At 43.2% G+C, this 21,725-nt stretch overlaps 1 protein-coding gene across 1 annotated transcript in view; it reads left to right on the top strand.

Moving 5' to 3' along the window:
- Positions 1-21,725, top strand: part of tm9sf3 (transmembrane 9 superfamily member 3) — a 144,161-nt gene that overhangs the window by 48,578 nt on the left and 73,858 nt on the right. The window contains exon 4 of the mRNA XM_078199779.1: positions 10,878-11,038. Coding sequence (XP_078055905.1) covers positions 10,878-11,038 — 161 coding nt within the window. The remainder of the gene's footprint in view (positions 1-10,877; positions 11,039-21,725) is intronic.

The following is a 21,725-nucleotide window of genomic DNA, read 5'->3' as shown; positions in this document are numbered from 1 at the left end:
ATTATGAAAGGCATAGATAGGGTGAACGGTGGGAAGCTTTTCCCCGGGTCGGTGGTGACGTTCACGAGGGGTCATAGGTTCAAGGTGAAGGGGGGGGAGGTTTAACACAGATATCAGAAGGACATATTTCACACAGAGGGTCGTGGGGGCCTGGAATGTGTTGCCGGGCAAGGTGGTGGAGGCGGACACACTGGGAACGTTTAAGACTTATCTAGACAGCTATATGAACGGAGTGGGAATGGAGGGATACAAAAGAGTGGTCTAGTCTGGACCAGGGAGCGGCGCAGGCTAATTGTTCCTTGTTTCTCGTTTCAAGGCTTCATTCTATGATCATCTTGCTGGTGCCAGTACAGAGCGAGACTGCGGATAGTTGGGAACCTGTCTCGGGGGCAGGGAATTCATATGGTGTTTGTGGAAGTGGAAATGACTAGGGTTGGGAAGCATTTCCCGATCAGGGCCATTGTGATCTCCTGGACTCGTTTCGATCGCCTCAGGGGGTCGGAGAGGAATTTCCCAGATTTTTTTTCCCCATATTGGCCCTGGGGTTTTTCACTCTGGGTTTTCGCCTCTCCCTGGAGATCACATGGTCTGGAATGGGGGGGTGGGGGTGAGTTAATAGGTTGTAATGAACAAAGCATCGTAGCTGTGAGGGACAGCTCGGTGGATAGGATATTGGTATGTAGATAGGCTGGAAAATTGGGCGGGGATCCTGGATTCAGGATTCAATCCTGGACCGGGGAGCGGCGCGGGCTTGGAGGGCCGAAGGGCCTGTTCCTGTGCTGTATTGTTCTTTGTTCTTTGTTTGTAAAGTGTCTGACTCCACTGTCACTGCAGGCAGTCCATTCCACACCCCAACCACTCTCTGCGTAAAGAACCTACCTCGGACATCCTTCCTATATCTCCCACCATGAACCCTATAGTTATGTCCCCTTGTAATAGCTCCATCCACCCGAGGAAATAGTCTCTGAACGTCCACTCTATCTATCCCCTTCATCATTTTATAAACCTCTATTAAGTCTCCCCTCAACCTCCTCCACTCCAAAGAGAACAGCCCTAGCTCCCTCAACCTTTCCTCATAAGATCTACCCTCCAAACCAGGCAGCATCCTAGTAAATCTCCTTTGCACTCTTTCCAGCGCTTCCACATCCTTCTTATAGTGAGGTGACCAGAACTGCACACAATATTCCAAATGTGGTCTCACCAAGGTCCTGTACAGTTGCAGCATAACCCCACGGCTCTTAAACTCCAACCCCCTGTTAATAAAAGCTAACACACTATAGGCCTTCTTCACAGCTCTATCCATTTGAGTGGCAACCTTCAGAGATCTGTGGATATGGAACCCAAGATATCTCTGTTCCTCCAGTCTTCAGAACCCTACCTTTGACCATGTAATCCACATTTAAATTAGTCCTACCAAAATGTATCACCTCACATTTATCAGGGTTAAACTCCATTTGCCATTTTTCAGCCCAGCTTTGCATCCTATCTATGTCTCTTTGCAGCCTACAACAGCTCTCCACCTCATCCACTACTCCACCAATCTTGGTGTCATCAGCAAATTTACTGATCCACCCTTCAGCCCCCTCCTCTAAGTCATTAATAAAAATCACAAAGAGCAGAAGACCAAGCACTGATCCCTGCGGCACTCCGCTAGCAACCTGCCTCCAGTCCGAAAATTTTCCATCCACCACCACCCTCTGTCTTCGATCAGACAGCCAGTTACCTATCCAATCGGTCAACTTTCCCTCTATCCCACACCTCCTCACTTTCATCATAAGCCGATCATGGGGGACCTTATCAAACGCCTTACTAAAATCCATGTATATGACATCAACTGCCCTACCTTCATCAACACACTTAGTTACCTCCTCAAAAAATTCTATCAAATTTGTGAGGCACGACTTGCCCTTCACGAATCCGTGCTGACTATCTCGGATTAATCCGCATCTTTCTAAATGGTCGTAAATCCCATCCCTCAGGACCTTTTCCATCAATTTACCATCTCCAACAAGAGAAAATCTAATCATCACCCCATAGCATTCAATGGCACCATCATCGCTGAATCTCTTGCTATCAATATCCTGGGGGTTACCATTAACCGAAACTCAACTGGACTATCCGTATGGCTACAAGAGCAGGTCTGAGGTTAGGAATCTTGTGGCAAGTAACTCACCTGACTCCCCAAAACCTGTCCACTATCTACGAGTCACAAATGTGATGGAATGCTCCCCACTTACCTGGATGTGTGCAGCTCCAACAGCACTCAGGAAGCTCAAACCCATCCAGGACAAAGCAGCCCCACTTGATTGCTAAGTTTATTTATTAGTGTCACAAGTAGGCTTACATTAACACTGCAATGAAGTTACTTCACAAACATGAATGCCTTCCACACAGCAGCAGCCACGTGTATCATCTACAAGATGCATTGCAACAATTCACCAAGGCTCCTTTGATAGCACTTCAAAACCCTTGACCTGGGAACACCAACATCTGGAGATTTTCCTCCTAACTTGGAAATGCATCGCTGTTCCTGCACTGTTGCATGATTTAAATCCTGGAATTCCTCCCTAATAGCATTGTGAGTGTACCTACATGACTTAGGCTCCAATAGTTCAAGAAGGCAGCTCACCACCACCACCACCTCAAGGGCGATTAGAGATGGGCAATAAACACTGGAGGAGCCATCAAAGTTCGCATCCCTTGAATGGATAAAATAAGGATCAGAGAAACTTGGGAGTCTGTGAACAAATAGTTGAAGGTAGTAGGGCAAGTTGAGAAAGCAGTTAAAGCAGCATATGGCGAGCTATATTCATAAGAGAATGGAGTACAAAAGCAAGGGAAATATGATAAACCTATATATAAAACACTGGTTTGGCCTCAATGAGAGTATTGTCTCTGGACAAAATTTGAAGAGAGTAAAGAGTGAGAGGAAAAACCTTTTTCCAAAATGGTTGGAATGTGCAGTGCTCTGCCTGTGTGTGTGGTGGAGGCAGATTCAACCGCAGCTTTCAAAAGGCGGCTGAATCATTCTAAGCTATAGTTTGCAGGGTTCCGCAGAGAGCAGACATACCCTTTGGACTAAATGGCCTCCTGTGCCTGGTCACTGTCTGTGCAGAGTCTGCACATTCTCCCTGTGTCTGCGTGGGTTTCCTCTGGGTGCTCCAGTTTCCTCCCACAATCCGAAAGGGGTGCTGGTTAGGTGTATTGGCCATGCTAAATTCTCCCTCAGTGTACCTGAACAGATACTGGAGTGTGCCGACCAGGGGATTTTCACAGTAACTCCGTTGCAGTGTTAATGTAAGCCTACTTGTGACACTAATACATAAACTTGAAATTCCAACTCTTTTTCTACAAAAGCCTGTTTCTTTCTTTGCTATAGATCCAGGACTGCACATGAACCACAACATCACATGACCTTGTAAATCACATGTGAAATCCCAGGGGAATTTAAGTAAACAAAAGTCCATTAACTACTTGCAAAGTTGAAATGAATAATTATCCAGCTTCCCCAGCATCTGAGCTGTATTCCTGCCAGACATACTGACTACTTGTGGAAAAAGGCTGAACTAAAACACTAATATATATATATATATATAAATAAATATATATCTCGAGAGAGACAGAGAGGCACTCATTTTTTAGCTGGCATGGACAAATTGGACAAAACAGCCTCTTCCTGTGCTGTAATTTTTCTGTTTCGAAGTCCTGAGGAATTATCAATTTAATGTCACATTTGCTGCTCCAGCGCTGTTTCTCTGTTAATATCTCAAAGTTCCTAATTTTTACTGGACCACTGGATCACCATTTCTGTAGTGTTATTTTCACCGTGAAGACAGTGTTAGTTTAATATATCTGCCATTTTCTTATTCCCAATTTTATCCTCTTTTCTGCCTAACCACGTTTGCTTTCAAGAATCTCTTCCTATTTGCATATCTATAATTGCTTTCCTAATCTGTTTTAATGTTAGATTTCGTTATTTACTCTTGTCCGTATCAATTTCTTGTTCATCCTTTGAATACTAAAACCCTCCCAATCCTCAGGCTTACTATTTATGCAATATTATAAACCTCTTCCCTTAACCTGACATTATCTTTAACTTCTGTTATCAACAGCAAGATGACTTTTTCCATGGGGTTTTATTCTTTAAGGCAAAGTATATTACACGTTTTGGATGATTTCTTAAAATGCTTAGGGTTGGTTATCTACAATCCTATATTTAAATCTAGTTTTCCAATCGACCTTGGCCAACCTCTCCCTCGTAACTGTAATTTCCTTTGTTTGGATTTTAAAGACCTTACTTTCGGACTTTGTGTTCACTATCCCCGAGATTTTGATTTGATTATTGTCACATGTATTAGTATACAGTGAAAAGTATTGTTTCTTGCACGCTATACAGACAAAGCATACCGTTCATAGAGAAGGAAACAAGAGAGTGTTGAATGTAGTGTTGCAGTTATGGCTAGGGTTTGGAGAAAGATCAACCTAATGCAAGGTAGGTCCATTCAAAAATCTGATGGCAGCAGGGAAGAAGCTCGTTCTGTGCCTCGCTCTGTGAGGCGCCAGTGCTAAACACTGTCACCGTGTCGCTCATAGGTGAGTTTGGTTGTTCTGGTTGAAATTAGCAGAGCTTTGCAGGCTTCTGAAAGTTCTATCTCTTTGAAAACTCCAAGGCTTTCTACACATTATAGCAAATAGATTTGTGATTGCTAACTAACGTGGGTTTTAAGCCTGTAAGAAGAATGTTGTTTATTTGGAACTGAAATAGTGATAAGCTGGTAATTAGAGTTCTTTCTTTTCATGTTTAAAGATTGTTGAACTGTTAAGAATTAAGCTATTTCATTTTGTTAGAGTTGTAGTTAATTATGGATAAAGCTCGTTTTGGTAAAAGATCCCTAATTTGTCAGTGGAATTATTCCTGGAGCAATCATCCTTTCCTCATATTTATGCCAAAATATAACAAATTGTTGGGGTCCAGTTGGCTTCATAATATACCTTGGAGTTCTGGTGCGGGCCCTAAATGAAATAAGACCAAATTCGTTGACAAAGAAAGATGTGAGCAGATTATAAAGAGATATAGACAGGTCAGCTGAGTGGACACAAGCATGCATGGAATAACTTCACACTTTTCCACTTTGGATGAATAGAATAGAGACGTAGATTTTTTAAAATTGGTGAAACTGGGAAATAAATGTTGGAATTTGGCTGTCCTTGTCCACACATCGCAATATCAGCATGCAAGTACAGCAAGCAATTAGGAAAGCAAATTAATTTTTTATTCATTCAACGTGTGGGCTTTGCTGGCTGGGCCCATCCCTAATTGTCCTTGAACCACTGCAGTCCATGTGGTATTAGCACACCCACACCACTGTTAGGAAAAGAGTTTTCAAGATTTTGACCCAGCGACAGTGAAGGAACGACAATATATTTCCAAGTCCGGATGGTGAGTGGCTTGGAAGGGAATCTCCAGGTGGTGGTGGTGTTCCCAGGTATCTGCTGCCCCTGTCTTTCTAAATGGTATCAGTCATGGGTTTTGAAGGTGCTGTCTAATTAGCCTTGGTGAGTTCCTGCAGTGCATCTTATGGAAGTTACACTGCTGCTACTGTGGATCAGTGGTGGAGGGAGTGAATGTTTGTGAATGGGGTACCAATCAAGCGGGTTGTTTTGTCCTGGATGGTGTCAAGATTTTTGCGTGTTGTTGGAGCTGCACTCATTCAGGCACATGAGCAGTGTGCCTCGCCTCTGCTCTGCTCTTGTAGCCACAGTATTTATGTGGCTAGACCAGTTGAGTTTCTGGTTAATGATAACCCCAGGATATTGATAATGGGGAATTTGGTGATGGTAATGGAATTGAATGTCATGGGACAATGATTACACCCCCCCCCCCCCCCCCCCCCCAAACCACCCTTACAATATCAATTTCTCCTTCTATTTTCTTTGACTTCAGCTCTGACGAAGGGATATCCAGACTCAAAACGTTGGCTCTATTCTTTCTCTATGTGGAGATGCCGGTGTTGGACTGGGGTGAACACAGTAAGAAGTCAACACCAGGTTAAAGTCCAACAGGTTTATTTGGTAGCAAAAGCCACTAGCTTTCAGAGCGCTGCCCCTTCGTCAGGTGAGTGGGAGTTCTGTTCACAAACAGGGCATATAAAGACAAACTCAATTTACAAAATAATGGTTGGAACGCGAGTCTTTACAGGTAATCAAGTCTTAAAGGTACAGACAATGTGAGTGGAGAGAGGGTTAAGCACAGGTTAAAGAGATGTGTATTGTCTCCAGCCAGGACAGTTAGTGAGATTTTGCAAGCCAAGCCAGGCAAGTCGTTATGGGGGTTACAGATAGTGTGACATGAACCCAAGATCCCGGTTGAGGCCATCCTCGTGTGTGGAACTTGGCTATCAGTCTCTGTTCAGCCACTCTGCGCTGTCGTGTGTTGTGAAGGCTGCCTTAGAAAACGCTTACCCGAAGATCAGAGGCTGAATGCTCATGACTGCTGAAGTGTTCCCCAACAGGAAGAGAACACTCCTGCCTGGTGATTGTCATTGGTACCTCATTCACAAACATTCACTCCCTCCACCACTGATCCACAGTAGCAGCTGTGTGTACCTTCCATAAGATGCACTACAGGAACTCACCAAGGCTAATTAGACAGCACCTTCAAAACCCATGACTGATACCATTTAGAAAGACAGGGGCAGCAGATACCTGGGAACACCATCACCTGGAGATTCCGGGATCTTGGGTTCATGTCACACTATCTGTAACCCCCATGACTTGCCTGGGCTTGCAAAATCTCACTAACTGTCCTGTCTGGAGACAATGCACATCTCTTTAACCTGTGTTTAACCCTCTCTCCACTCACATTGTCTGTACTTTTAAGACTTGATTACCTGTAAAGACTCGCATTCCAATCATTATTTTGTAAATTGAGTTTGTGTCTTTATATGCCCTGTTTGTGAACAGAACTCCCACTTACCTGACGAAGGAGCAGTGCTCCGAAAGCTAGTGGCTTGTGCTGCCAAATAAACCTGTTGGACTTTAACCTGGTGTTGTGAGACTTCTTACTGTATTCTTTCTCCACAGAGGCTGTCAACCTGCTGAGATTTTCCAGCATTTTCTGTTTTTGTTTATTACTAAGGGATTGGAGTGCAAATCTTACTAAACAGGGATTTGGTGAAGCCATACCTGGAGCACTGTAAACAGTTTTAGTCTCCTCTCAAAGAAGGATATAGAGTGTGTGGATGTAGAGTGTAACAGAGGGTCACTGAACTGACTCCTGGGATGAGGTGTTTGTGCTATTGGGAAAGATGTTACTTGTCACTTGTCAGCCCAAGTCTGGATATTGTTCAAGTCTTGCCGTATTTAGGCATGGACTGCTTCAGTATCTGAGGAGTTGCGAATGATACTGAACATTATGCAATCATCAGCGACCATCCCCACTATTGACCTTATGATGGAAGGCAGGTCATTTTTGAAGCAGCTGAAGATAGTTAGACCTCGGACATTACTCTGAGGAACTCCTGCAGTGATGTCCTGGAGCTGAGGTGATTGACCTCCAACCTACAACCATCTTCCTTCAACCAGTGGAGAGTTTCCCACCTGATTCTCATTGACTTCAGTTTTGCTCCGGTTCTTTGATGCCATACTTAGTTAAATGTGGCATTGATATCAAGGGCACTCAGTCTCCACGTGAAGAAGTATTTTCGGACATCACCCTTGATCAGCCTAGCTCTAACTTTCATTCCGGTCACCCCTGCCAGAGGAAATAGTTTCTGTCTTCTTTCCTAATAAATCCTTCACACATCTTAAACATCTGAATTAGATCACACCTTGATGTTCTATGCTTGAGGGACAAGTACAAACTAGTCCATGCGATATATCTTCATAATGACCCTTTTAGCTCTTATCATTCTGGTGAATCTGTACTCCACATGCTAATTCAATTAGTTTTATTAAATTATTTCTTGTACCTCTTAAATCTCTGCTACTTCACAGTTTCTACCTTCTCACTATTCTCAATTGACAATGTTTGGCCCATATCCCTCTATACCCATCTTACCCAGGTAACTGTCCAAATGCTTTTTAAAAGACAAAATTATACCCACCTCTACTGCCTCTGACAGCTCATTCTAGACACTTGCCACCCTCTGTGTTAAAAAAAATTGCCCCCATGGACACCTTTGTATCTCTTCCCTCTCATCTTAAACCTATGCCCTCCAGTTTTAGACTCCCCTACCTTTGGGAAAAGATGTTGACCATCCACCTTATCTATGCCCCTCATTATTTTATAGGTCTTTATAAGATCACCCCTGAACCTCCTACGCTCCAGGGGTAAAAGGTCCCAGCCTATCCAACCTCTCCTTTATAACTCAAACCATCAAGTCCCGGTAGCATCCTAGTAAATCTTTTCTGCACGCTTCTAGTTTAATAATATCCTTTCTATAATCGGGTGACCAGAACTGTACACAGTAAAAGTGAGTGAGCGAAACTGTGACAGATGGAGTTCCCACGTTGAACTCCGTCTGCCATGGTTTTGCCACACAATTAGACTGTCAGTATCCATTTACAGTTTCCTGCTGGTGTTAGTTTCTGTGCCGTTGAACTTTGTCTCAGACTTTCTTTGTGATCTGGTTCACCAGATGTCAGCTGTCTGCCCTCGGGTACCTTGTGGCTTCACCATTGAAGCTGGACAGTGAATCTGAATCACAGCCGATTCTCATACTCTACTGACTTCATACATGTGCTTCCAAGCAGTGGTTACTGAACATAATTCCGAAACCAAAGCACCACAGAGTCTTTTCCCTTTCCTTTGCCCAGAGGCATGAGATTATCTATTGCAGCTATTGAGCTGATCTAGCCGAGAACAGCAAATTCAATGTAATTTCAGCTATTTCTTCCGGAATTATGTTGAAGCACAAGATTCCTAGTTTTGGCCTGATTTTTCCAGTGGTGCAATTTCATGTCGGAGCAGAAGAGAGTTTGGGGAATGCTGGGGAGTTGTAGAATTGTCAGAAGTTTGCAGAGGACATGGACAGGGCCATGAAGCAATTTTTAAACACAGAAAATAACTATAAACTGGAGGCACTGTTGAACTAGGAGCCAAAGTAGGTCAATAAGGATAGGTGGTAGGTAAATGTGAGTAGGCCATAGTCTTCAGAGGTTTGCTTGTGCTGGTGGATGAAGCACTAACTGGGTAGATGTTGGAATAGACGAGTCTGGGTGATAAAGCCATAGATGAGGATTTAAGACGCATATGAGCAAAGGCAAGGGTGGAATCAGACCATGTTATGGCATGCACGTAGATCATCTTTGTGCTGGTGAGCATATGGAGTCAGAACTCAGCTTGTGTTGAGCATGGACATTAGCCAGGACGGAGGATGTATTTGGTGATGAGCCAGAGTTTGTGGTGGTGCTGTTGTGGCTTCAGCTTTTCCAGTGTTTAACTGAAGGAAATGGTGCTTCATCCATGACTGGATAGCTGAGAAACAGTTTGACAAATGGGCAATAGAGGAGAGGTGGTGGGAGAGGTTCATTGTCAGTGTATGGATAGAAGCTGGGTCCTTGTCTTCAGATGATATCACCAAGAGATAATAGATGAGGAGAACGAGGGTACCTAGGTAACTTGTCCTTGGGCAAGTAGACAAGCCATTGCTAGTGATGCTCAGCTCCAATCGTAGTCAGAGTAAGGCCCATCCCATTGAGGTGGACAACAGAAGAAAGACATTGAAGGAAGATGGTGTGGTCAACGTTGTCAAGGGCTAATTTGTCAAGGGCTAATTTACCACAGTCACAGGAGATGTCACCTGTGTCTTATTTAGGTCACTTCAGTCCTGTGGCAGAAACGGAAACCTCACTGGCAAGATTCAAACATTTAGGTGTGAGTAAGATGTTCACAGCTGAGGATTTATCGATAGAGGCACTGTAGTGACAGGGAGAGGCCTGCACACTGGGCTTTTTTGCACATTATTGTTAGTCAGCAATGTGGACTGAAAATAAGAAGCAAAATAGTGGAAAACATGCTGACCCCACATTCTGTACAAATCCTCAGTTTGATCTCCATTGCATCGTGCAAAGTTATTGCACATCCTCACTAGCTGAAAAATCTAGTTGCCCTTTCTCCTTGTGGCAACTCATAGAAACTGGGTCCCTTGTAGCTCCTGGCTAAGGCTTGAGAGGAACTCGGAGGTTGTGTGACCACCTCCCCACCCCAGACATTGTGTGCGGACATACACTGACATATGGACACACCAAACTCTCAGTTATAGGTGAATAGCTCCACTAACTTATGGATACTGTGGGCGAGTTGAAGACTCAGGGGGCAAACCCTGAAAACAAAATCTGGAGGGAGCCCAAAGGCAACTCCTGCAACCAAGCCCCTGCCAAACATCGTGCTTTGCATTCCTTTGTACTCCATCGGGGATGTCAAATTGGGTCCCTGATGTTTGGGAAACCCAGGGCATAAATTGTGCTTAGTCTCCGTGGCAAAGAAGTCTGTATTGGGTCTATGGTGAGTAATGTTGCAGTTGTGTGGTAATTTCATATACTGCCTTCTGGTGCATCATAAGGTGTAAAAATCTCATTGAACATCTCATCTCAACATTTGAAATGCTATGTCTTGAGTAAGCAATTTTTGAGCTATTTTGCACGCTATCGGAAAAGTGGCATGATGAGTAGTCACATAATTGCTGTATGTTGCTGGTATCAGCTTTATCTTTATTAGATAAAGAAATATGTTGTTGTGAATACATAATGAGCTATTAATGTTAACATTTGAGTGAAGAAATGGCTGGATGCTCTGTTAGATGTTCAAGTTCTACAGAGAAGAAAGGCCTTCCTTTCTAAACTACATGATGCAATGTTTTTCTTGTTATGTGCAGGGATTGTCGGGGAAGCAGATGAAAATGGAGAGGATCATTTTCTCTGGACTTACAAAAAACTTGAGATAGGCTACAATGGCAATCGAATTGTGGATGTGAATTTGACCAGTGAGGGAAAGGTCAAGTTAGTGCCAAACACAAAAATTGCGATGTCATATTCTGTAAGTATAGTCTGCCAAAAGAAAATACTTTTTACAGTGAAAGTTGTAAAATGCTGCAAATACAACAGTCCCAGAAGACAAGTTAATATTTTGGGTAGAAATCCTTTCTCAACTTTCTTTGTTGTCTATATTGCCAGAATGTTATATCCCTTTATCTGTCTGAATTTTCAGAGCTTAAGTTCAGTAACAAGTCTACAAATAAAACATTGTATTTTACAGGTTATGACTTTCAATAACATAAATATGGGTCAGTGTTCCAGCACAAGAACAAGTTATTTAACCACTCAGATACTAAGCCAGTATTTTCCTGTGCACGAACTGCCACCCTATTTTCTTGCTGCTCTCCCCAGTCCTTTTAATATTCCTCTTCTTTTTTTAAACTTCGTGGATCTTGGTTCAATAATGGTGAAGTACACATTCTCAAGGCCCTTGTGTAAAACTTCTTTCTAACTTATTATTTTTCTAGTTATCTTAAAAAATCAAAGGACGTCTGCCATCTTAGTTTTTTAAACTTTGTTCTTTCTTGGGATGCGAGATGTCACTGGCAAGTCCAGCATTCGATGCCCACACCTAATTACCCTGGAGAAGGTGATCAGCTGCCGCCTTGAATCGCTAAAGTCCATGTGGTGCAGGTACACCCACAGTGCTGTTAGGGCAGAATTTTGACCCAACAACTGTGAAGGAACAATGATATGTTTCCAAGTTAGGATGGTGTTGTTGAATTTGTGTTGCAATGAAATGCATGCTTTAAATTGGGAATGAAGCGTGGCTCTCCCCAATTGGGTAAGGATTAAGGAATCACTAAGAATATATAAAGCAGTTCACTGAGTGTCTGGGAGGAACTGAGAGACGCTGTGACTTTGCTTTGTTGTCCTGGAAACAACCCTGCTTTAATGTACAGGCTAGCTTCAGACTCATTCCTCCTCAACACAATTATTGGAGTTAACATGGTCCAAAGGACAATACAGCACAGGAACAGGCCCTTCGGCCCACTGAGCCTGTGCCGACGACATTAGCTTAGGGATTTTTAAAAAAGGGTGGCATGGACAAGTTGGGCCGAAGGGCCTGTTTCCATGCTGTAAACCTCTATAGCTCTATGACTCTGAGAGGTGAGGGCTGGAGGGCCTGATATTTAACTAACAACTAGGACAGAGGTAGGGTGAGCCTTTTAAACATCCCATCTCTGCTCTCAGCAGCCCATGTGGCTGCCTCCGATCAGCATCCAGGGGCAGTGGGCCTGACTCCATTCTGCACCCAACCCCTGAAATGAAGATACCGCCATTCGGGACACCTTTTCCCCAGGCTGGTGCAGTGAGCCAGGAAATTTCCGGACTCCCACTACCGACTTGAGAGCTTTGGTGTCAATTGTGGAATTGGTCTATTTGAAATGTTATTTCAAAACTTTAACTTTTCTCAGTAAAACATTTGCCGCACGGCAACAGACTCAGTTTCTCACTCTTTTTGAAATTTTTGTCCAACTTTCACCCAACATTTACCGTTTCCATGGCACCTTTCTAAATTAAAAACATTTATCTCTACGCAGTTCATATTGTTTAATGGGGAGGCAATGACTTGCTGGCATTATTAATCCAGAAACTCAGCTAATATTCTGGGGTCCTGGGTTCGAATTCTGGTAGAATTTGAATTGAATTTAAAAAATCTGGAATTAAGAATCTACTGATGACCATGAAGCTATTATTGATTGTTAGCAAAACCCATCTGGTTCACTAATGTCCTTTAGGGAAGAAAATCTGCTGTCCTTACCTGGTCTGGCCTACGTGTAATTCCAGAACCACAGCAATGTGGTTGACTCTCGACTGCTCTCGGGCATCTAGGGAGGGACAATAAATGCTGGCCAGCTAGCGACGCCCATATCCCTCGAATGAATGAAAGAAAGCCTTGTGTTCCCTGCAGAGGATGAACTTTCAGCTCTAGTGGTTGGTTGCTGAATAAGATGTTTTTCTCTCCATCCTTTGAGAAATAAAAGAAGCACGTTGCTGCTGACCATCTCAGTTACAGAATGGCCGAAGGACATTGTAAAATCTCCACTTTGGAAGTGGAACCGTATTAGCAATGGAAAGATTAGGTTGAGATGTGGATACTGGTTACTTAGTTACCTCCAAAGAAGCATGGTATACCTTCAGCTTTATCATTACCAGCAAAAAATGAGATTCGGAGTAAAATATTTTCAGAATTGGACGTGGATGAGCTAAACACCAAAGAGATTGGCCCTTTTATTACAGTTTTTGGATACGTTTTCCAGAAGAATAATTTGTTGGAAGCACATGGTCGACCTTTTGATAGATTTAAGAAAGCAAGTGATCAGCCCATAGAGGGAGATTTTATGGACTATGAGGCAACTGATATAAGAGACTGACAAAGTTTAACCTTCAAATCCCGGAGTACATATTGGCATTTAAGTTACTCGATTGTTTCTCTCATGTAGATAGACTTTTTGTATTGACGGGGGTTCAATTCCATGGGAAAGACTCTGCTAGATCAAATTGGCTGCTACCCTTGGGAAAGGGTTACCTGGAATCTCAATGAGGCAAACCAGTGGAAGGTTAAAGAGTACTGAAGCTTCAGGTTTGGGAATTGATCATACGCTCTAGTTTTCTAAAAGGGTACTCCGCTTGCAGGATAGCTGGGATCAGCCTCTACCACTGTGGTTTCTAGTGAGAAAGCTCTATTGTTAAGCAATGAAAGCTGACAAGATGCATACAGAACTGGCTTGGCCATAGAAGACAGAGGGTAGCAGTAGAGGGGTGCTTTTCTGAATGGAAGGATGTGACCAGCGATGTTCATGATGTGGAGATGCCGGCGTTGCACTGGGGTAAACACAGTAAGAAGTTTAACAACACCAGGTTAAAGTCCAACAGGTTTATTTGGTCGCAAAAGCCACACAAGCTTTCGGAGCTCCAAGCCCCTCCTTCAGGTGAGAACACAGTGGCTCTGTGTTCCTGTGGACCTGTGTTCTCCAAGCCCCTTCTTCACCTGAAGAAGGGGCTTGGAGCTCCGAAAGTTTATGTGGCTTTTGCTACCAAATAAACCTGTTGGACTTTAACCTGGTGTTGTTAAACTTCTTACTAGTGGTGTTCCACAGGGATCAGTTCTGGCCCCTTTGTTGTTCATAGTATATATAAATGATTGGAGGAAAATGTAGCTAGTCTGATTAGTAAGTTCGCAGATGATACAAAAATTGGTGGAGTTGCGGATAGTGAAGAGGATTGTCAGGATACAGCAAGACATAGACCAATTGGAGACTTGGGCGGAGAAATGGCAAATGGAGTTCAATCCGGACAACTGTGAGATGATGCATTCTGGAAGGTCTAATGCATGTAGGAATCATACAGTAAATGGTAGAACTCTTAGGAGTATTGACAGGTAGAAAGATCTGGGCGTACATGTCCACTGATCACTGAAAGTGGCAACGCAGGTAGATAAGGTAGTCAAGAAAGTATACGGCATGCTTGCCTTCATCGGCCGGGGCATTGAGTATAAAAATTGGCAGGTCATGCTGCAGCTGGGTTGGGCCTCATTTGGAATATTGTGTACAATTCTGGTCGCCACACTACCAGAAGGATGTGGATGCTTTGGAGAGGATACAGAAGAGGTTTACCAGGATGTTGCCTGGTCTGGAGGGTATTAGCTATGAGGAGAGGTTGGATAAACTCGGTTTGTTCTCACCGGAATAACGGAGGAGACCTAATAGAGGTTCACAAGATTGAGTGGCATGAACAGAGTGGATAGTCAGATGCTCTTTCCTGGGATAGAAAAATCAAGTACTAGGGGACATAAGTTTAAGGTGCATGGGAAAAGTTTAGAGGAGATGTGCGAGGCAAGTTTTTTTACACAGAGGGTGGTGAATGTCTGGAACGCGCTGCCCGGGGAGGTGGTGGGAGCAGGTACGATAGCAGCATTTAAGGGGCAACTAGACGAATACATGAATAGGATGGGAATGGAAGGATACAGACTCCGCAAGTGCATACGGTTTTAGTTTAGGCAGGCATCATGATCGGCGCAGGCTTGGAGGGCCGAAGGCTGTGCTGTACTTTTCTTTGTTCTTTGAAAGCAACACATGAAGGTACACATGGAGAGCGACAGAGCCACTGTGTTTGGGAAAACTGGATCTACATTTTTGTTGGTCAGGCCATTGCTGCCTGCCATTAAGGAACCAGGAGTTCAAGCAGTCTTAACTTGTGGGGATAAAAGTTTGATGGATAAAACGATGATTATTTGGAAGTTGTAAATACAATTTGCACACGCATTACCACAAAAACTACTGCGGGATGCTAGTATGGTTCTTAAAGAATACAACACCTTTATTGAGCAAATCACAGCTCACTGTGCCATTTCTGTTAAATATTGAAGGGCACCACCACGTCCTAACAAGTCTGCCACTGACCAGGGAATTTAATCATGGGGTGGAAATGTATGCAACATACATAGAATGCTGAATCATTGTGACAAAGTAGCAGAGACAGGAGTCCCCAAGAGGTTTTTGTGATTGTTGGGATAAAGGGATACGTGTGGCTAAACAGATAGGGTTGGATAGTTGGCGGGAGTTTGATATGCATTCCCAAATGGGGGGTCAGTCAGCATTATCACTGGGGGAAGGGCCTGCGTGGAAAAGTTTCTACCAGGTGGCATTTGCAAGGCCGAGGCTAGGTTAGTGACCCGAGGATTTGAAGAATACTTGGTAGATTAAAAATCTCAGCATGAACTCACCCACAGCTGGGAGGGTCATTTTGAAACGTTTTCTTGCCATTATATCGAGGTTTTCATGGGAGTGTCAGTCAGTGGATATAGAAGCTGCATATCTGCAGGGGGATCACCTCCAGAGGGAAATGTTTCTCAAACCTCCTTAGGAGGCACCAGAGGTCGAGGGGAAACTTTGGAAATTGAAAAGGGCGAATATGGTTTAACTGATGTTTCAGTGCGGCAACCAGCCTGACTGTTGTTTTTAAACTTGGGTTGTCACCAACTGAAGGCAGATCCTGCCATGTTTTACTGGTACCAGGGTGGGAACTGGCAGACATCATCTTCACTCATGTTGATGACTTCCTCTCAGATGGTACAAGTGAGTTTTAAAACAATATTATTGACAAGGTTAGGGCGAACTTTAAGGTTGGGAGTCAAGCTAATGGGGCCTTTAAGTATAATTGATGTGAAATATAGGCCTGAGGTTACTTGCATCAACAGTCAAATGGCTGGACTAGCCATATAAATGTTGTGGCTACAAGAACAGGTCAGAGGCTCGGAATCCTGCGGTGAGCGATTCACCTCTTGACTCCTCAAATCCTGCCCACAATCCACAAGGCACAAATCAGGAATGGGATGGGATATTCTCCACTTGCCTGGATGAGTACCGCTCCAACAACACTCAAGAAACCTGACACCGTCCAGGACAAAGCAACATACTTGATTGGCACCCCATCCATAAACATTCACTTCCTCCACCACCAACACTGGCAGCAGTGTGTACCATCTACAAGCTGCAGAAATTCACCAAGGCAACCTTAGACAGCACCTTCCAAACCCACAACCAATAGCATCGAGAAGGGCAAGCACATACCTGGGACCGCTGCCACCTGCAACCTCCCCTTCAAGCCACTCACTAATAACTCCAATAATTGTGCCTTGAAGAAAAATGAATCTGAAACTAGCCTGTACATTAAAGCAGGTTTATTTCCAAAACAAAGCAAAGTCACAGTGTCTCCCAGTTCCTCCCAGACACTCAGTGAACTGCTTTATATATTCTTGCAATGATTCTCGAATCCTTCCCCAATTGGGGACAGCTGTTTAAAACATGCACTTTGTTGCAACATGAATTCAACTATAATAGATTCCCGAAAGCAAAAAACAGAGGACTAAAAAACTGAAGATAGAGAAACAGATCGCCCATTTCCAAAGAGAAACACATTGTTGTGCTGTTCTAATAGCTCAAACAGTTTTTCACTATGAGCAATCCTTTTGGTAAAAGGTTGATAACTTAGAACCTGTATCAACCCACTGGAGCGTAGGTGTTACCTTTCTATCCACCATTTGTTTTAGACTTGCGATATCTATTTGTAATCTTTGTGCAGTGTGCATAATCATAAAAGGATTGACTTTCAACATAACTCTCTTCTGGGATATTTCCTTCATTATTTCCCAGATTTGATATTTGTCCTAATATTTTGGATATGAAGAATGCCATATCAACTGCCTCTGTTAATGTGAAAGTTTCTGCAGCCGTGGTGCTTTTTAATGCTCACCTTATTTTCTTGGCTTCCCCAAGCCAAGGGACAGTTCTCATTTTCACCCACAATAAATATTTTAAAACCTGCTGCACTTTAACCAAAAAAGGCATTACTGAACGCAATTTATTCATATTCAGAGGATCACCCAAAAATGGAAACTTGAGTACACATTCTCCACCTTTAACTTTTTTAATGTTTTGCTTGCCTGCAAGATATCCTGGACCTTGGGATGTTTTATTTTAGTACTTAGTTCAAGAACATCGAAACTCACGTACAGCCTCGTCTGAACGCCCAGGCATTAGTTGCCCAATCGGACTTTGCAGCTGCTGTCTTGTCCTTGAAAAGTCAGCATCTTTTTGTCCAACTGACTGCAACACGTTCTAATTTGTTTCATTCACTCATTCAAGGGATGTGGGTGTCGCTGGCTAGGCCAGCATTTATTGCCTGCCCTTGGTTGCCCTTGAGAAGCTGGTAGTGAGCTGCCTTTTTGAACCGCTGTAGTCCACGTGGTGTAAATACACCTACAGTGCTGTTAGGGAGGGAATTCCAGGATTTTGACGCAGCCACACAAGTGCAATTGCAGTTTTCCAACGTCTTGCTGTGTTTCAGATCACACTGAGATCTGTACATCAAACTGACAAGTCTGGTGGTCTGTTGGTTATGACACTGAGCTAGCAAATCATAGGGTGAGGTGTTCAGATTCCACAGTTTTTAGTTTATTAATGTCACAAGTAGCCTTACATTAACACTGCAATGAAGTTACTGTGAAAATCCCCCAGTGGCCACACTCTGATGCCTGTTCGGGTACACTGAGGGAGAATTTAGCATGGCCAATGCACCTAACCAGCATGTCTTTCGAACTATGGGAGGAAACTGGAGCACCTGGAGGAAACCCACGTGGACATGGGGAGAACATGCAGACTTCGCACAGTGATCCAAGCCAGGAATCGAACCCGGGTCCCTGGTACTGAGGCAACAGTGCTAACTACTGTGCCACTGTGCAGTTTTCAATTTATTAATATCACAAGTAGGCTTACGTTAACACTGCAATGAAGTTACTGTGAAAATCCCCCAGTGGCCACACTCTGATGCCTGTTCGGGTACACTGAGGGAGAATTTAGCATGGCCAGTGCACCTAACCAGCACGTCTTTCGGACTATGCGAGGAAACTGGAGCACTGAAACTGAATCGAACCCAGGTCCCTGGTGCTGTGAGGCAGCAGTGCTAACTGCTGTGCCGTCAACAGTGTCATGTGTTCTGTTTTTTAAAAATTAACTAACGCCCTTTGGGGAAGGGAACCTTCCATCCCCACCCGGTTTGATCCACAAAAGATTCTAGTCCACATTGTGGTTGTTTGAAGTGGCTTTAGCAGTCACTAGGCGATTGACTGTGCCACATCCCTAGAATAAATAATATATTTTTAAAAAATTTCATGTGATAGTACTGGCTCCTGATACTAAAACTGCAATTTAGCAGCCTCTAAGGGATAAGTTGTTGCTTTTCAGAGCGTTTCCTTTTCATAATAAGGCTGCTGTATGTGGTGAAATTCTCCTTATCTATATTTTAAACCAATGTGTTCCTTAGCTTTGGTCTTGGCATCAAACAGATGTTAGTACATTTCTTAATAGAGGAGTGACCAGGATGTGTGTAATGAGAGTACAGGAACTTGACTGAAAAATTTCCTAGTACATTGTCACTAACTAATACTCTTAACAAGATGCTACGAAAGCTCATCAACTTCAATGGCACCAATTCCTCTGAATCTTTGTTTATTGACTCGATGCTTACTATGTTAGGCCACTGAATAATGGTTTTCTTCCAGGGGGACTGCAATCCCATCTTGAAACAATTGCAGTTTAAGTGGCAGGGTTGTGAATCAGTCAGTTTGTTTTTGGTGGTGGTGTGTCACACACTGCAGTCTCAATACCAGCTCAACAGGAGCACCCAGTACAAAGAAACATGCATAGAGAATAGAAGCAGGTGTAGGCTATTCGGCCCTTCGAGCCTGCTGCACCATTCATTATGATCATGGCTGATAATCCAATTCAATACCCTGGTCCCACCCCCCCCAAATATCTCTTGATCCCTTTAACCTCAAGAGCTATATCTAATTTCTTCTTGAAATCAGACAACGTTTTGGCCTCAACTATTTTCTATGGTAGTGAATTCCACAGCTTCACCTCTGTGGGTTAAGAAATTTCTCCTCACCTCAGTCCTAAAAGGTTTACTCCTTATCCTCAAACAATGACTCCTACCTCTGGACTCCCCCACCATTGGGAATGTTCTTTTTAAATCTACCCTGTCTAATCCTGTTAGAATAGTTTCTATCAGATACCCTCTCACTCTTCGAAACTCCAGTGAATATAATCCTAACCAATTTAATCTCTCTTTATATGACAGTCCTGCTATCCCAGGAATCAACCTGGTAAACCTTTGCTGTACTCCCTCTATAGCAAAAGCATCCTTCAGATAAGGACGCCAAAACACCACACAATACTCCAGGTGTGGCCTCACCAACACCTATACAATTGCAACAAAACATCCCTATTCCTATGCTCAAATCCTTTTGCTATGAAGGCCAACACTTTGTCTTCTTTACTACCTGCTGTTACTGTGCGCTTGCTTGCAGCAACTAATGCATGAGGACACCAAGGTCTCACTGAATATCCATCTCTGAATTTATACCCATTCATATAATCTGCCGCCTTATTTATGCGACTGAAGTGGATAACTTCACATTTATCCATATTATACTGCATCTGCCATACAAATGCCTATACGCACAGCTTGTCCAAATCATGCTGAAGCATCTCTGCATCCTCCTCACAGCTCACCCTCCCACCCAACTTTGTATCCTCTGCAAATTTGGAAATAATACATTTAGTTGACTCGTCCAAATCATTAATATATAATGTGAACAGTTGGGGTTCAGGCACAGAAAACTGCAGTGCCCCACTAGTCACTGCCTGCCAATCGGAAAAAAGGCCCATTTATGCCAACTCTTTGCTTTTTGTCTGCTGACCAGATTTCTAGCCATCTCAAGATATTGCCCACAATCCCATGCGCTTTAACTTTACATTGTCGTCTGTTATGTAAAACCTTGTCGAAAGCCTTCTGAAAGTCTAAATAAACCCATATTCACTGATTCTCTCTGGTCAACTCTGCTAGTAACATCCTCAAAAGAATTTCCCTCAAAGAATCCCTGTAGATTCTTTAAGCATGATTTCCCTTTTGTAAATCCATGCTGAATTTTTGTCCGATTATACCACTGCTTTCCAAATGCTGAATTATGAAATCCTTGATAATGGACTCCAGCAACTTCCCGACTACCAACGTGAGGCTCACTGCACTATAGTTCTCTGCTTTCTCTCTACCTCCCTTTTTGAACAGCAGGCTTACATTAGCTATCCTCCAATCTGTAGAACTATTCCAGAGTCGCAAGAATTTTGGAAAATGACCATCAATGGATCTACTATTTCCAGAGCCATTTCTTTAAATGGAATGAAGATTATCAGGCCCTGGGGATTTATCCGCCTTCAATCCCATTAATTTCCCCAAAACCATTTTTCTACTAATCTTAGTTTCCTTCAGCTGCTCACTAAAACTTGTGTTTCTCCGAACCTCTGATAAGTTATTCTTGTCTTCCTTTGTGAAGACAGAAGCAAAGTGTGAATTTAGCTCCTCAGCCATTTCCTTGTTCCATGTAATAAATTTCCCTGTAAGAGGCCTACGTTCGTTTTTGCCAATCTCTCTTTACATGCCCGTAGGAACTTCTATAGTCAGTTATTATGTTCCCTGCTAGTTTGCTTTCACACTATTTTCCCCTTCTTAATCAATCCCTTGGTCCTCCTTTGCTGAATTTTAAACTGCTCCCAATCCTTAGGTTTGTTTTTTCTTGCCAATTTATATGCTTCTTCTTTGAAACTAATACTATCTCAAATTTCCCTTGTAAGCCATGGTTTGATCACAGTTCCTTTTCCATTTTTGCACCAAATAGGAATAAACAACTTCTGGAGTTCACCTATTTGTTCCTTTAAATGCCTGCCATTGCCTGTCCACTGTCCTTCCTTTCAGTAGTGTTTCCCAGTCCATCATAGCCAACACATGCCTCATACCATCATAGTTATCTTTATTGAGATTCAGGATCCCGAAGTAAAACATTGCTGGTTTATCCACTACCTGGCTTAGTTTTACTGTCAGAGCTCTGTTTTGAGAGATTGGATTTTGAGAGTTGTATGGAAGGGTGCAGAGAGGAGAAGGTCACACATTTTGCCCGAATGTCCTTACAGTTCTAATATTGTTTTCTTTGGCCAGAATCTCCATCCGCATTCAGCCCAAGTTGCCAAATCACTTAACCAAGGAAAGAATGGTCACTCAATGGAACAGCATGTCATGAGGTTACATGACTTGACCTTCTGACAATGCAGCAGCATTTGAAATGTTAC

This window comes from Mustelus asterias, chromosome 28, assembly GCF_964213995.1.
Source record: "Mustelus asterias chromosome 28, sMusAst1.hap1.1, whole genome shotgun sequence".
In the NCBI taxonomy this organism is placed as follows: Eukaryota; Metazoa; Chordata; class Chondrichthyes; order Carcharhiniformes; family Triakidae; genus Mustelus; species Mustelus asterias.
Note: the sequence above shows the minus strand (reverse complement) of the source record. Positions and strands in the feature narration are given on the sequence as shown.